General features: G+C 39.0%; 1 protein-coding gene across 4 annotated transcripts in view; it reads left to right on the top strand.

The window, feature by feature from the left end:
- LOC126199070 (aminopeptidase N-like) overlaps positions 1 to 18,352 on the top strand; it is a 585,568-nt gene that overhangs the window by 546,832 nt on the left and 20,384 nt on the right. For all 4 annotated transcript variants that reach the window (XM_049935786.1, XM_049935785.1, XM_049935787.1 and 1 more), the window contains exon 14: positions 12,282 to 12,419. In XM_049935786.1, coding sequence (XP_049791743.1) covers positions 12,282 to 12,419 — 138 coding nt within the window. The remainder of the gene's footprint in view (positions 1 to 12,281; positions 12,420 to 18,352) is intronic.

The following is an 18,352-nucleotide window of genomic DNA, read 5'->3' as shown; positions in this document are numbered from 1 at the left end:
ATAGTGGGAGCAATAGTAAGGAGATTAGCAGATAGGGAAGGCAAGTACATGGATTCCTGCAGAGTGTAAGAAACCTGGCCCGGGCAAGGCTGTGCCACCAAAACCTAAGCAAATGTTACACTGAGTGTATTATGCTACAGTACTCATGTATGTATCATAAATAAGGGTAATGAAGGAAAGGCATGCGAGCAGGATACAGGCTCACATGATGGCAAGATGAAATTTTGTAGAAGCAGGATAGTAGAATGGCAAGAGTAAGGAATAGACAGTGAAAGGTTAGTGAAAGTGAACTGCATGCAAGATACCATTAAAAAGAAGAGGTTGAGGTGGTAAAGAAATGTTAAAAGAATGTGAGTTGCTAGGATACCGAGACAGACTCATGACATCACAATAGAAGGCATGAGACCTAGAAGAAGACCGAGAGAGAGATGGAAAGTCAAGTGAAAGAATGTGCGAAGAAGGGAGGAAAAGCTTTGATAATGTGAATTGGAGAGAGAAACTTGATGGAGGGAGCCAGGAAAAGATTGGCAGGCTTCTGTTCTCAACAGACCCAGTCAGGGGCTGCAAAGTGAAGAAGAGGAAGAAGAAGAAGAAGAAGACTAAGAAGAAGAAGATGATGATGATTATTATTATTATGTCTGGTTAAAAATGGAGAGTGACGCGGACCTTGATCAAGCATGACTTCCTTTTAACTGTACAGTATATGTTACATTGCAGTTAGGAACTTTCGGGTAATTGAATATGTATCAATAATTACAGCTTTCTGTAGTTGTATCTATACGTTTGGATGTAGCTGTATTGCATTGATGTACTGGTGGATATTGTATGGTATGACTCCTGTAGTTGATAGTAAAATTGGTATAATGTCAACTTTATCCTGATGCCGCATGTCCTTGAATTCCTCAGCCAGTTGGATGTATTTTTCAATTTTTTCTCCTGTTTTCTTTTGTATATTTGTTGTATTGGGCATGGATATTTCGATTAGTTGTGTTAATTTCTTCTTTTTAATTGATGAGTATGATGTCAGGTTTGTTATGTGGTGTTGTTTTATCTGTTATAATGGTTCTGTTCCAGTATAATTTGTATTCATCATTCTCCAGTACATTTTGTGGTGCATACTTGTATGTGGGAACATGTTGTTTTATAAGTTTATGTTGTAAGGCAAGCTGCTGATGCATTATTTTTGCTACATTGTTATGTCTTCTGGGGTATTCTGTATTTGCTAGTATTGTACACCCGCTTGTGATGTGATCTACTGTTTCTATTTGTTGTTTGCAAAGTCTGCATTTATCTGTTGTGGTATTGGGAACTTTAATAATATGCTTGCTGTAATATCTGGTGTAAATTGTTTGATCCTGTATTGCAATCATGAATCCTTCCGTCTCACTGTATATATTGCCTTTTCTTAGCCATGTGTTGGATGCGTCTTGATCGATGTGTGGCTGTGTTAGATGATACGGGTGCTTGCCATGTAGTGTTTTCTTTATCCAATTTACTTTCTTCATATCTGTTGATGTTATGTGATCTAAAGGGTTGTAGAAGTGGTTATGAAATTGCAGTGGTATAGCCGATGTATTTATATGAGTAATTGCTTTGTATATTTTGCTAGTTTCTGCTTGTTCTAGAAAGAATTTTCTTAAATTGTCTACCTGACCATAATGTAGGTTTTTTATGTTGATAAATCCCCTTTCTCCTTCCTTTCTGCTTAATGTGAATCTTTCTGTTGCTGAATGTATGTGATGTATTCTATATTTGTGGCATTGTGACCATGTAAGTGTATTGAGTGCTTCTAGGTCTGTGTTACTCCATTTCACTACTCCAAATGAGTAGGTCAATATTGGTATAGCATAGGTATTTATAGCTTTTTTCTTGTTTCTTTCTGTCAATTCTGTTTTCAGTATTTTTGTTAGTCTTTGTCTATATTTTTCTTTTAGTTCTTCTTTAATATTTGTATTATCTGTTCCTATTTTTGTCTGTATCCTAGATATTTATAGGCATCTGTTTTTTCCATCGCTTCTATGCAGTCACTGTGGTTATCCAACATGTAATCTTCTTGTTTAGTGTGTTTTCTCTTGACTATGCTATTATTATTATTATTATTATTATTATTTTAGTGAGCAAATTTTGTCAGCCAAAAGATTTTTAAGCAAATTTGTTAATAATTTTTCTTAATGTAATCACTGGCAGTAGTAATGTTGTAAACAATGATTGAAATACTTATCTTATTACTATGAATGAAAGGTTGTTCTCAGGTCCATAAAACAAAAATAAAATAACCATCTGCTTTCAATTTTCTGTTTATTGTATCAGGTGAAGAGTATCTGCATCACATAATAATCCAAAACATTTAATGTAACAAACTGCTCGACTGAAATGCAGTCAGCAATGTACTGAGCAAAAACCAAACCAATGCAGAGCAACGAGATCGTAGACACGATAACATTTATAAGTTTTCGACAATGTCAAATTTTCATTCTTTGTTATGGTTTCAGTTATAATTAGACTGATGATATGATATAATTTCATAACATGTATCTTATGATAATTTCATAACACATATCTTGTAATAAATTGGTTGACATTTTTAACTAACATAACAATAATCATAATATTTTGCCAACTTTTTTTTTACTGATGAAATAACAAACATTTCTGTATCCATATTTCATTACTTCTAATTTAATTATTTCTTCACTTACTAATATCTTTAACATTCACACACATAAATTCAAACTTTCAGTACCACATTACTTTGACAGGAAATACAGTACATCAAAAACGATCATATTTTGAGAGAAATTGTAAGATGTGAGCATCTCCACACATTAGTTGACATTACTGGTTAATCAGCTACTAGATTAGAGTTTTAAGCAAAGGAAAATTCTCTGAAAGAATAATAAAAAAAATAAGAAGAATTTAAGCAAACCTAAAAGACAACACTAACACTAAGAATGTTGGATTGTACATAAATTTTATGTATTTTCTTTTACAATAATGCTTGATATTGGCAGTTACATTTCAACATTTGTATTGCAATGAAAATCTCTGCACTGCAGTACAAGTATTGACAGTACATGCTATGTGTCATCTTTGGAAGTAAACTTGTTCCATTCACACCTGGTCCTCGCTGTTGACACTTAACTCTTTGCCACCACACTCGCATTCAGCACAGCTCAATTGTGTGTCGGCTTCATTTTGGTGACAGAAAATTGAACACACAGCACTATCAATATGTTTACTGGTGATGAGTTGCGGATGCAAAACTACAGTGATGTAGTTGCTGTCACTGTGGGAACAGTTATCGTGCTCCTTTTCTGTTGCCTGAGTGAAGCTACATGTGTGGTACATATTAGGCAGCTCCTCGCTGGTAATTCTGTCTGGACTGCTAACATTGCTGAAAAAACAAAAGTTAATTTCCAATGAAATGTCATTTAAACAACCACAGAAGAAAGCACATGAGCATTTCATTATGTGGAACTTGTTTTTTTGAATGGTTCAGAATGATTTTCTATAGTTTGATGCAAAGATTTCAACAAGTTCCCTGTGGAAACAAGGAAAGAAATTAAGAACTCAAAAGAAAATTAAAATCATTGTATTACCCTATTGGACTATAAATTACGTAAATTCAGTGACTGAAGATTCCTGTCGACAGTGTGACAAGTAACAATATGTAAGAGTGCCCAAAATTCTGTTTTCGACAAGTAATAATGTTCATTGCAAATCTCTCTCTCTCCATCTTAGTAGCTAAAAATGTTTCTAAAGATGTTTACTCACTGAATTAACAGATGTCCCACTAATTCAACTGATGAAAAAATTGCAAAGCTGACCAGCATTGCTGTTCACCATCCACATCACATTAGTTTTTCATGAATTCAGGACAGCAAGAAAACTCATGGAAAACCAACAATTAGCGTTCTGTTTGCTACCAGTACAGAGTGAGATGGTAAGCCTACCCTTCACACATTTTCAATCATCAAATTAACTTTCCACTTAATTGTGATATTTATCTTTGGTATTTTCTTTTGAAACTATTGAACTCATCATACCCAAATTCTTGTGTAGCAGGTGCTTCTTCATTTATAATAAACTGTTTAAAGAAAGAAACTCATTGTCACAATTTGGCCAAACCTTAATTTGATAAAACAACTCTGGAACAATTAAATTTTGTTCAATAGCATCCATCATTCAGTTCTTCTTCTTCTTCTTCTCTCTCTCTCTCTCTCAGGACACATCTGATCGGTAGTCCAGTTCTGCCCATCCCTGTCACAACATATAAGGAGTGGCTGTGAGAACAGCTGCTGTAATGTGTTGTCTCAAGTCTTCAACATTCTGTGGTAGAGCTGGGACATAAACACTATCCATGGTGTAAGCACCCAAGAAAAAAATCACAAGGCATCAAGTTCAGCACCCATGGGGGCAACTCAAATAGTGCGAGGACTGTGGCCAAATCACTGTTTGCCCAGCAACATGCTGACAATTCATATAATTTATTAATGTAATCTTGCACAAAGTCTTGGAAATGTGGAGGGGCACCATCTTGTCAGAAGATGAAATCTCTGCCATCAATTTGAAGTTGTGGCCTGAACCACAACTGCAGTGTGTCCAGATAGGTTATACCATTGACAGTTCTCTCAGCAAAGAAGAAGGGTCCATTGAAAGCTCTGTGCCCAGTCACTACCAACTGGCAATGGGCAAATTCCATCACACTAATTGCATTCTCCACCTGGTTCGCTACCATTTTTAGTAACTATGGTTGGTGGTGCTCCTGTTGGCAGGTATATCCCTATTTCAGGTTGCATACAAAGTTCTATCAGCCTGTTTTCTTCAAAGAGCACAAGAGCAACAAAACTGGTGAATACCAAGGTGGATTTTGCCGCTGTAGATCTTGCACTGAATAAATTTTCAATCTAAAGACCATGCTGAAATACAAAGCAGTCAGAAACAGCCCAATAATTTGCATGTTTGTTGTCTTTAAAAAGACATACAACCCAGTTGACTGACAAGCACATTTTTATATCCTTGAAGAACAAGGGTTGGATCCAAAAACGCTTAACCTCATCAAAGAAACATTGACCCATACTACCTCCCAGGTGAAATTCATGGTGAAATATCTGAGCCCTCCCTGATCAAAACTGGTGACTGACAATGTGATGGACTATCTCCTCCCCTGTTCAACCTCACACAGGACAAGGTCATCCGCAAATGGGAAAAGGAATTGAAGAATAAAAACTGCTGCAAACCAATACAGACAGGGAACTCAAGGATGACATAACAATTTCATGTTTAGCTTTTGCTGATGACTTAGCCTTACTAGCAGATGGCAAGATAACAGCAATCAAATAGGCTGAAACCCTTAAAGAATGTGCAGAGAAAGCTGGTCTGCAAATATCTTTCCTAAAGTATGAGTTCATTGCCACAAAAACTGACACCCAAAACTTGACTGCAAAATATGGTCATATCAATAGTGTCCCATATTTTAAATATTTAGGTGAAGTCCTTGAACCTATGGAGTAAGAGAAAATAGCACAAAACGTTCACCTCCACAAACTAAAGAGAGTCTATGGAAGAAAATACAAGGTGTACAATAAAAAATGCTTGCTCAAAAACATTGAAATTAGGCACTATAATACATGTCAGTGAGACCCTGGCAGTCCACTTAAAAGGTGACCTAGAAAACTTATTAAAAGAACAACATAAAATTATCAGAACAATACAAGGGGCAAAGAAAACAGAAGAGGGCTACAGACTACAATCTTGTCAAACAACTGAGAAATTCTCCAACCTTCCAGCAGGCATTAGAAAAACGCAACTAAAGCAAGACTTACACATAAAATTCTTAAATACATAAGAGGACTTAAAACTGTACCCTGAATACAAGAGGTCAAAAAGGAACCACAAAATGCTGAGATAAATTATTCAGATATTTTGGACAAAAAGGCATTTAAGCAGAAAGTTGACAGATGGGAAGTTAAGTCAGAGAACGAAGCTCCAAAGAAAGGAGAAACAAAATGGGCAGAGGAAACGGAATTTTTCTTTTCTTTCACATACTGTATCATCTGTTACATTATCTGTTTAGCAAGAGTAATAGAAGGCAGATTTCAGACCACCTAACAGATCAAAACGAAAATTTCTGTTCCGACACTGACAATGTTGAGTGTTTATGGAAAAAGTTCAAGGCAATCGTAAAATGCGTTTTAGACAGGTACGTGCCGAGTAAAACTGTGAGGGACGGGAAAAACCCACCGTGGTACAACAACAAAGTTAGGAAACTACTGCGAAAGCAAAGAGAGCTTCACTCCAAGTTTAAACGCAGCCAAAACCTCTCAGACAAACAGAAGCTAAGCGATGTCAAAGTTAGTGTAAGGAGGGCTATGCGAGAAGCGTTCAGTGAATTCGAAAGTAAAATTCTATGTACAGACTTGACAGAAAATCCTAGGAAGTTCTGGTCTTATGTTAAATCAGTAAGTGGTTCGAAACAGCATATCCAGACACTCCGGGATGATGATGGCATTGAAACAGAGGATGACACGCGTAAAGCTGAAATACTAAACACCTTTTTCCAAAGCTGTTTCACAGAGGAAGACCGCACTGCAGTTCCTTCTCTAAATCCTCGCACAAACGAAAAAATGGCTGACATCGAAATAAGTGTCCAAGGAATAGAAAAGCAACTGGAATCACTCAACAGAAGAAAGTCCACTGGACCTGACGGGATACCAATTCGATTCTACACAGAGTGCGCGAAAGAACTTGCCCCCCTTCTAACAGCCGTGTACCGCAAGTCTCTAGAGGAACGGAGGGTTCCAAATGATTGGAAAAGAGCACAGGTAGTCCCAGTCTTCAAGAAGGGTCGTCGAGCAGATGCGCAAAACTATAGACCTATATCTCTGACGTCGATCTGTTGTAGAATTTTAGAACATGTTTTTTGCTCGAGTATCATGTCGTTTTTGGAAACCCAGAATCTACTATGTAGGAATCAACATGGATTCCGGAAACAGCGATCGTGTGAGACCCAACTCGCTTTATTTGTTCATGAGACCCAGAAAATATTAGATACAGGCTCCCAGGTAGATGCTATTTTTCTTGACTTCCGGAAGGCGTTCGATACAGTTCCGCACTGTCACCTGATAAACAAAGTAAGAGCCTACGGAATATCAGACCAGCTGTGTGGCTGGATTGAAGATTTTTTAGCAAACAGAACACAGCATGTTGTTCTCAATGGAGAGACGTCTACAGACGTTAAGGTAACCTCTGGCGTGCCACAGGGGAGTGTTATGGGACCATTGCTTTTCACAATATATATAAATGACCTAGTAGATAGTGTCAGAAGTTCCATGCGGCTTTTCGCGGATGATGCTGTAGTATACAGAGAAGTTGCAGCATTAGAAAATTGTAGCGAAATGCAGGAAGATCTGCAGCGGATAGGCACTTGGTGCAGGGAGTGGCAACTGTCCCTTAACATAGACAAATGTAATGTATTGCGAATACATAGAAAGAAGGATCCTTTATTGTATGATTATATGATAGCGGAACAAACACTGGTAGCAGTTACTTCTGTAAAATATCTGGGAGTATGCGTGCGGAACGATTTGAAGTGGAATGATCATATAAAATTAATTGTTGGTAAGGCGGGTACCAGGTTGAGATTCATTGGGAGAGTGCTTAGAAAATGTAGTCCAGCAACAAAGGAGGTGGCTTACAAAACACTCGTTCGACCTATACTTGAGTATTGCTCATCAGTGTGGGATCTGTACCAGATCGGGTTGACGGAGGAGATAGAGAAGATCCAAAGAAGAGCGGCGCGTTTCGTCACAGGGTTATTTGGTAACCGTGATAGCGTTACGGAGATGTTTAATAAACTCAAGTGGCAGACTCTGCAAGAGAGGCGCTCTGCATCGCGGTGTAGCTTGCTCGCCAGGTTTCGAGAGGATGCGTTTCTGGATGAGGTATCGAGTATATTGCTTCACCCTACTTATACCTCCCGAGGAGATCACGAATGTAAAATTAGAGAGATTAGAGCGCGCACGGAGGCTTTCAGACAGTCGTTCTTCCCGCGAACCATACGCGACTGGAACAGGAAAGGGAGGTAATGACAGTGGCACGTAAAGTGCCCTCCGCCACACACCGTTGGGCGGCTTGCGGAGTATGAATGTAGATGTAGATGTAGATTATGTTTACCAGAACTATTTACCTACACCAAGTTTTAAAAATGTTTTGTGAACTTGCAAATTACCCTGTACACCTGAATGGTGATCTTTTGTGTCATGATTATGGTTTTGCTGACCATAACTGGTAGTACAATAAATTAATTTAGCAGCTGTAGTCATGTTTTCTAGCATGACTCTCATAAATATTACTCAGGCCCCACTGGCTGAAAACAGTTTTCTAACTATTGTAAAAATGGAGACTCATTCCTATGTTTTATAAAACTTACAGGATAAGATTTTTAATTCATTTTTTAAGTTTTTGGGATTTTCATTTTATTTTTAACTTTGCAGGCAACGTGTTTAAATCTCTGGAACAAAATTCTCCATTTTTCTTCTTGAACTTGGTTGTAAACCCTAAGTTGTAGACACTTTCCTCATTTCATGTCGTGGTTGTGTTCATCGCAGCCTGAAACCATGAATGCCATGAAAGAAACGCAATAGATCATGTTAATTATTATACAGAATGAAAAATCTGTCATTGTGAAATTATGCAAGCTGTACTGTCTTCATCTGTAGGTCAAAGCAATGAGACAGATGGCTCCATGTAAAGCAGGCTAATTTTCTCAGTTAGCTTGTTTGGTGTTAAGTCTAGTTTAATCATTTATACACATATACTATATGGCATTTTGCACTTTGTGTAACCCTTTTGTGGGCAGCATGTTCTACACTTACCATAAACTGTATTCACTGCATGTATATGAATACTCCATAACATCCCTGTATACTCCTGGCATTTAGAGGTAGTTTGCTGCAATGGCTCTAGTTTCTGTTTGTTGTTAAATATAGCTTATAATTTAATAAAATGGCTATTGTGTCTTTCAGGGGCCATAGGAAGTATACAAACCACCAAAGTAATCAACCCATGAGACATGGAAAATATACTTACCACAAATTTAATATTTCCCTTTGTGTATTCTGAGAAGCATACATATCACCAAATTTACTATGCTCATAGGAGCACATAGCCCCCCCCCCCTCCACACACACACACACACACACACACACACACACACACACACACAAACACAATGAAATTTGTTTGTCAAATTTGCTCTTTTTTATCCATGAGTTTGTCTAACAAGCCTGTACACATACCGACAAGATTTGTCTATTTAACGTCAGTTCTGAAGAAGATGCTGTTTGAGTCACACAGTATTTTGACACTAGATGGAATGGCTTCCAGTGCAAACAAGGCTTTTTTGCACTGACTTTGACATTGTGTGTAAAAAGGAAAAAGAAAACAAGACACTGGTCTAGGAAACAAAATGTACTAAAGGAAATATTACACCCCGACCCTAATGACTACATCAGCTTTCTCCTAATAGAAAGTCAAACTTTTAACAACCAAGTCATTTCACCCTCAAACTGAAAAGGAAGACACAAGTATGTGAAAATTTATTGTCTTCTACTTATCCTCTACTGACAATTTATTAAAATACCACAATGGGGGAACATGTATGTACATCATCTGTGGAGGAACTGGAGTGCTTTAATTTTTTTATTTCATTGCACTGCCATCTGCATGTTGAGTATAGAACACTGATTTTCTTCATAGCCTCTTCCTCAGGTTTAAGATTCTTTATTCACCATTGACCACCTGAGGTGGAATAGGCAGGGAAAGACACAACACCACTACCATTTTTTTGTTATGCTTGATGGTAGTTTCCACAGTTCTGGAAACTCATAGTACAGTGAGATAAATTGTAATAGAACTGTTTTTGTTTATTATGTGCACTGAAAGATAAACACAAACAATGTCCACCATCTTATGAAATCGACCTTCACTCAAAATTACTTTCAAACCTGACAAACCCACTCTATGTTCGACAAACACAACAAATAGGGCTAGACAAGTCAAATATTTGACAAACCTAGTAAAGTTCAACAAATTATTTCTTGTGTAGGAGAGCCTTTATCACCTTTGCACATGCTTGACAGCTTGTGACAGAATGCTGTATCAGAGGTACAAAAACTGTTACAAAAACAAGTTTCTGTTTGTTGTCAGATCACTACTGTTGTTGCTTGTGAAATGCTTCACTTCTACACTATATACACACATCAAAAAAAGTTTTGCATCAACTCGGTTCCCAGAAATCCTGAAGATAGACATTGACTGTGGATGTTGTATCACAGACACAGTCCCTTTGGCTGTTCAGAGATGTTGCTAAGCCAGCCCAAAGATGTAAACAACCGTGCATGAGCAGTGCCTATTAGACGGAGGGAGTCCAACAGCCTATCCATTCCAGTTATTCCACCGGGAAAGAGGTACATGGCTAATGTAGCCTGCAGTTCAACCATGCCTAGATGGTCAGTCCCACAGTTTGATCAACTCTGCATTGTTACTTTGTGCCAGGAAGCACTCCCAACAGGGGAAGTATCCAGGCATCTCAGAGTGAACCAAAGTGATTTTGTTTGGACATGGAGGAGTACAGAGAGACAGGAGCTTTTGATGACACACCTTGCTCAGGCCACCCAATGGCTACTACTGCAGTAGATGACTGTTACCTACGGATTATTGCTAGGAGGAACCCTGACAGCAACGCCACCAAGTTGAATAGTGCTTTTTGTGCAGCCACAGGACGTCATGTTATGACTCAAACTGTGCACAATAGGCTGCATGATGTGGAACTTCACTCCCAACGTCTGTGGCAAGGTCCATCTTTGCAACCACAACATCATGCAGCACAGTACAGATGGGCCAAACAACAAGGCAAATGGACTGCTCAGGATTGGCATCACGTTCTCTTCACCGAGAAGTGTCGCATATACCTTTAACCAGACAATCGTTGAAGACGTGTTTGGAGGCAACTCAGTCAGGCTGAACGCCTTAGACACGTTGTCCAGTGAGTGCAGCAAGGTGGAGGTTCCCTGCTGTCCCTGTGTCATTATGTGGGGCCGACATACACTGCTGGTGGTCATGAAAGGAGTCGTACGATACACCATCCTCCAACCGATAGTGCAACCATAACGGCAGCATATTGAGGAGGCATTTGTCTTCATGGACAACAATTCACACCCCCATCATGCACATCTTGTGAATGACTTCCTTTAGGATAATAACATCGCTCAACTAAAGTGGCCAGGATGTTCTCCAGACATGAACCCTATCGATAATGCTTGGGATAGATTAAGGGACCAATGACCTAGCAGTTTGGTCCCTTCCCCCCTCTTTTAAACCAACCAAACAACCTGGGATGGATTGAAAAGAGCTGTTTATGAATGATGTGGCCCACCAACCACTCTGAGGGATCTACACTGAATCACCATTGTGGAGTGGGACAATCTGAGCCAACAGTGCCTTGATGAACGTGTCTATAGTATGCAATGATGGATACACGCATGCTTCAATGCAAGAGCATGTGCTACTGGGTATTAGAGGTAGCAGTGTGTACAGCAATCTGGACCACCACCTCTGAAGGTCTCGCTGTATGGTGGTACAACATGCAATGTGTGGTTTTCATGAGCAATAGAAAGGGCGGAAATGTGTTTTTTATGTTGATATCTATTCCAATTTTCTGTACAGGTTCCAGAACTCTCAGAAGCAAGGTGATGCCAAGCGTTTTTTGGTGTGTGTGCTATTCTGACTTGCAGCACATTGAAATACTGTTGAGAATGACCAGAATTTGCCAAATTTTCAAAGTCGGCACATAGCGAGTGGACTCCTACAGATGTTCAGAATCATCGAGGGAATTTCAAAGATTGTGTAATGACAGTCAAATACAGCTCACAAAAGCTAAATCACAAAAATTAAGTTATCAAAATTCAAATATAGTCAGTTGATCATAATTCAATTCCATGCAAAGAAAGAAAAGAAATTTATTTATGTATTACTTTAACTTCATTGAGCTGCTACAAAAGCTAACCACAAAAGGGTTAAATTGGTGCATCACTATTGAGAATCAATTCTAGGGGCTGTGAACACTTTTTGTTTGGAAATATGAAAGAGAGGTTCTCCTAAGAGCAAAGAGTTAAATTGTTTACTCTGGAACAATATGCCTGTTCAGCTGTTGGCTTACCAAGTACAGAGGGAAGTATTTAGATGTATTTTGATTGACACACAACTCTTTTTGTATACAGGTATCTGGGTTATACCCTGGAAAAAGACAAAATCAAGCCACAGGATGCGCAGACTGTTTTTACGAGTGTTTGTACAACACCTGTGGGAGTGAAAGTTGCAACTGACTTCATTGTAAACAACGCTGAAGCCTTTGCACAGTAAGTGTTCTTTATAATTTTACAATTTGTATCTCATCATCAGAGAGCTTTGAAGTCAGCAATAACATATGCCAAATAGCAATTCTGATTTTCTTGTTGTTGTTGTTGTTGTTGTTGTTGTTGTTGTTGTCGTCGTCGATAATGATGATGATGATGCTGACAATGATGATATCATTGGCATTGTCACAAAAACTGGTTTTATACAGGTCTCCATGCTAGTCTATTTTCTGCAAATCTTTTCATCCCCACATGACTACTGAAACCTACATTCATTTGAACCAGATTAGTATATTCAGACCTGCCTCCTCCCACATTTTTGCTCCTCACTCTTTTCCCCATTACCAAACTGACTTTTCCTTGATGCTTCAGTATGAGTCCTATGGACCGGTCCCTTCTTTTAGTCAAGTTGTATTTGTTTTATTCAGTACTTCATAATTGGAATGTTCTTATATTGACTACTCTTGTGGTTTAGACTTGATCTCTAGCAGTGAATAGCCAAGTGGGAGATCCATCACCATCCAACCCACTAGAAGAACATTTCTTCCATCTCTCCATAGTAACCACTGCACCTCTGACCCACCACATTTCATTTAATACAACTTTCCCTAATGGTGTTCAAATGCATTAAGCACAATGGTATGTAAAAATTAAGTTCAAAAGCAACTTTCATGTGGTGGGTCACTCACAAATAACATACTTTGATGAACTCTGGAGTGTACATAGGAATAACTGCTACAGTGTAGTGTAGAAAATAGCTGAAGGAAGTATGCAATGAGACAAATAGAAATGACACTTTTATTCAAACCCACTAATTACACTGAGGTTACCACAATTTATGATAGACCTGGACATTACAAAAGGTGGGATAAGGTTGTTAGTAGGGTGTGTGGTCTCCACAGACAGCAGTGCATGCTTTGCAATGCTGGCACACAAGGTTAGTAATGAGTTCTCGTGTTAGGGCGTTCCACTCCTCCACCAGCCCAGTTGACAACTGCTTGTTGCAGTGGATGCATTACCATATTTTATGGACCATAAGGCACTAAGGACTATAAGATGCACCTTAATTTTCAAGCAATTTTTCTAAAATTAATTTTGTCATTTTTATCATTAGACTGCAAAACCAGACTAAAAAAATCTTTATTAATTAAAACTTTCAGGCTGAATTGCCGTGGTCCATATATAAAACTGCTTCTCCTTTCCGACGTTTCATTGCCTACTGTGCGCAACATCTTCTGAGGTGAGACGGCGACTGGCTGCTAGGCGCTGGAGGTCCCACTTGTATAGAGCGCTTAGATGGCGCCACCACTCATCACGTGCTTTCGACTTTAAAACAATCTCTGGCTAGTGCCATCTCTCTCGATTGTAGGTTATCGATAGTCACTTTGTTGGTATAGAGTTGACCGCCATATCTTGTCTAGTTTTAATCCTTCTTCTTTTTTATTAAAATTATTTTCGTGCTTGTAGATCTCTATAGCTTCTCTATACATGAGAGTATAATAATGTGAGGTCCTAGCTATCACGTTTGTCTCACTAACTTTTATTTCGTGATCACCATCTTTGAAAACGTGATCCGCTACAGCTGATTTGTCAATTTGTCCCAATCTACAGTTCCTTTTGTGTTCCGTTAGGTGGATATTAACACTCCTTTTGCATTGGAACAACTAAAAGGAGTGTTAATGCCTGCCTAACGGAACACAAAAGGAACTGTAGAGTGGGACAAATTGACAAATCAGCTGTAGTGGATCACGTTTTCAAAGACGGTGATCACGAAATAAAAATTAGTGAGACAAACATGATAGCTAGGACCTCACATTATTATACTCGCATGTATAGAGAAGCTATAGAGATCTACAAGCACGAAAATAATTGGACCACGGCAATTCAGCCTGGGAGTTTTAATTAATGAAGACACCGGCCGTGAAAGCTTACATGTTATGAAAAAAAATCTTTGTTTATAAAACCGAATTGACCTTTAAAATACCTGAAAATTGTCATCTGAACTTTCTCCTTGTTCTTCTTCTTCTTTGGTTTCATCCATCATCCATTTGTCCCATTTATTTATTGAGACATCAAGAGGGTGCAATTGTGAAGTAAGTCCTCTTGAAATAACAGCAAGCTCTGTATTTCTCAGTGTCAATTCCTCTTTCACAGAATATTTTAAATGATTAGTAAACTGGTCTAGCATAATAAGAGAACTCTCCTTCAAGAAAGCACCTTTCCTTCTCTCCCATACTCTGTAAATCCATTGTATTGTATGTTAACCAAGGACCTGGAAATGATGGAGAGGCTCCATCCCCTCCGCAACCGCAGTGGTCCACAATCCCATGATGACTACCACAGTGTGTCATTGAGCTGTTATGTGGCAGTAAAACATCATGCACAAGTTATGTTTGTCATTATGTTTTGCACACTGGTGTAATTTTCAAAGTAACCTCTCTTGAGAGTCTATAAATATGTCCCTACATTACCACCATTTTTCTTTCCATCATTAGACGCCTTCAGTAGAGGTAACGAAACAGGATGTTTTCACACTTAGTATTATCAGTGGTCCAAAAAAATGTTTTCCTCTGAGTTGTATGTGAGGGAGAAAAACAGAATTACCCTGTCCAAGTTTGGAGTGTTGGGCAAAGCCTTAGTGTGTTTGTGGGTGCCAGAGACACTCTCATCTCTAAGACAGTGTAGCTCAGTATGTTGTTGTGACCAAAGATCCAGGTGCACAGGATTTATGAGCTGACATGTGACCTTTCTTCTGATATGATTGACTACTTTGTATTGAAGTACTATCTAAGTTTAGTGCTTTAACAGTAGCTTTCTTTTTCTTTTGTAAAAATATAATGGAAGGAACTTGGTTTTGGATCTTGACATGATTTCAAAGTGGTATAAGGATTGGCAACTTGCTTTAAATGCTCATTAAATGCAAAACTGTGCACTTCACAAAATGAAGAAGTGGTATCCTATGATTATAGTATCAGTCAGTCACAGTTGGAATGTATCAGCTCATATAAATATTTGGGTGTAACATTTTATAGGGATATAAAATGAAATGAGCACTTTGGCTTCAGTCACAGGTAAAACAGTTGGTAGACTTCTGTGTATTGGAAGAATTCTGGGGAAGTGCAGTCAGTCTGCGAAAGAGATTTCTTACAGAGCACTTGCGTGACTCATCTTAGAGCATTGCTCAAGTGGTGCTCCCTGTACCAAGTAGGACTAACAGGAGATATCTGAATATATACAAAGAACAGCAGCATGAATGGTGGCAGGTTTGTCTGACCGATGAAAGAGCATTACAGAGATGATGAAAAAACTGAACTGGCAGATGCTCAAAGACAGACGTAAAGTATCTGAGGAGAGCATACTTACAAAGTATCAAGAACTGTCTAGGAATATACTACAATAACTGAGGCATCACCCCCATAGAGATTACGGCAATTACAGCATGTTAAGAGGTTTCCAAGCAGTCATTCTTCCAGTACTCCACCCATCAGTGGAACAGAAAGAAGCCCTAATAAGTGGTACAGTTGGAAGTACCCTCTGCCATGCATTTCAGTGCTTCACAGTAGTTGTAAAGTATGGGTGTAAATGATGTAGATTTGTCCTCCAAACACAAACTTAATTTTCCTCCAAATACAAATTTTTTGAAGAATTGTTCTTCACCACCATTGCAAAATCACTAGTGCTTGAAAGTTAGCTTCTTAAAAGTGAAAGGAAACTCTATTAAAGGGTCCCAACTTCTGAAAGCAATAAGACAATCAGTGTTGGTGCTGGAGTGGTTGGGAGGTATGGCTCATGTTGTTGGTCTGGCTGTGAGGGACAAACTTGCTCACTCTGCCAAATGTAAATGCCAGTCTGTCTCTAAATAGTATCTAAAACATGCCCACAGCACATTGTCAAGGCTATAAGGCTGCTTCATGTCATCACCAAGTAATTACTTCATGAACATCAATTTTGTCATGCTCTTTTATTCACAGATTTCATTGGAGACTGTTATGTGGATTTAGTGATGGTAACACATGCTTCCTCTCACGTTTTGTAACATCAGATACACACCTGAGTGGGATTGCGTTATGAAATGGTATAAATCAATCTGAATAACAGAAATTCTTGGATGGAGCAATATGTAAAATAAGGGAAAAGTAACCTCTCACCTATAGCAGATCAATGTTCAGAACACAGAAACGTGTAACAGAAAATAGCATTTACACTAGCTTTTGAGCATTGGCTCTTTCTCTAGCAGAAGTACAAACATTCACACACATAACCACACAAAAGTACACTCCTGTGGCCACAGCAAGATGGTTACTGATACTTGATTATTGAAAGAAGTTGCCTGATCTGATGCCTTCCACCATCTTGAACACATGATATTTTAGATGTGAGAGGGAGAAAGGAACCCTATCTATTGTGTGTCACCTGTCTATGTGTGCAGTTCTGAAGTTTGTTGTGAGAAGACTGTAGACATGGGGGTCAAACGGCGCCGAAAAGTACTTGTTGGTCGATTCATGGAAGTTGTAGTGCAAGCTCACAGAAGAACCCAGGAACTTTTGTGTTATTCTGTGCTGTTTTGTTATGGTGACTGTTGTTCGTGACAAAAGAACAGTTGAGTTGAAAAGACTTTTAAGTAACTCTTAACTTGAACTTGCTAGAGACAAGACATGTTTCTGATGTCTGTGTAATACAGACGTGATTGTTAAACCAACTCCATTGTAAATGTAACTTAATGGTGTCTAATGGGAGACAACACGGGTGACTTACAAGAAGTCAAATATTTATGTGAGAAATGTATAGTTGTTCATTATCAAAGTTGAAGTATACTGAGCGTGAACTAAAAGTATTTCTTCAAGTACCTACTTATTTCACGAGTAGAAAGAGAGAGTCTTATATGTTTCTTTAACTAGCATCATTCTTCAGAGAAGAAGTTTTTAGAGATTCCAGTAGCCATCTAACCAGTGAAAAAGGTTTGTTGTGCATTCACAGGTAAGTCAACTCATGTAAAAGAAGTGGGAAGGTTGCATACATACTTCACCACTTTAAATGGTCCAAACCATTACAAAATGTGGGGAGGGCATAGGGAAAGATACAAGGAGGGGTTGGGGGGAGAGGCAGGTCTTTAGACAGGTGGCTCTGCAGCTGCACAGCAAGTTGAAAAGAGTACAGAGAGTACAGGAAAAAGAGATGTTGAAGGGGGGGGGTGAGGGAATGGGAAAAAAGGGTGGGGGGATGGGGGGGGGGGGGGGAGGGGAGAGGAAAAAAAAGTAAGAAAAGTGAAACTGAAAAGGGAGAAGGGTTGGAGAGAGAAGGGGAGAGGGTTGAAAAGGGGGGATAGCAGGGGGAAAGAGGGGCAGGGAGAGAGGGGGTGGTGCAGAGAGATAGTGTCTGCATGGAGATAGAGGGGAAAGGAAGACTGGTGGGAGAAGGGCAGGATCTGAACAGAAAAGGAGTGGTGTGGACAGAAGAGAGAAGGGAAAAGGCAAGGTGAAGGGAAGCAGGTTAGCAGTGATTTAGGCCAGGTGGAGTGTGATGGCACAAGATATGCTGGAGACACAATCCCCATGTATATAGGTCAGGGAAACCTATACTGTAAGGGAGTATCCAAATGCCCCATGTACTGGAGCAGCTATAATTGCATTCAGTATCCCTGTCGTTTGCCCTGCCTGTGAACATTTGTGCACCCACACCCATATGCCATTAATCATTCCTCAACAGTGTAACTGTGTCTACTCACATCAGCTGTGGCTTCACAACTGAAACATGGCAATACTGAAACAAAACAATAAAAAGCCATATGCAGTAATTTTGGCAGACTGAAAACAGGTATACCAATAAAATAACTATATTATGAAAAGGATAGATTGCCACACATACATTGAGTTACATGCAGGCACAACAAAAAGACTGCTGTACATTACAGCTTTTAGCTAAATGGCCTTCTTCTA

The sequence above is a fragment of the Schistocerca nitens genome, chromosome 8 (genome assembly GCF_023898315.1).
Source record: "Schistocerca nitens isolate TAMUIC-IGC-003100 chromosome 8, iqSchNite1.1, whole genome shotgun sequence".
In the NCBI taxonomy this organism is placed as follows: Eukaryota; Metazoa; Arthropoda; class Insecta; order Orthoptera; family Acrididae; genus Schistocerca; species Schistocerca nitens.
This window is presented reverse-complemented; position numbering and strand designations above follow the sequence as displayed.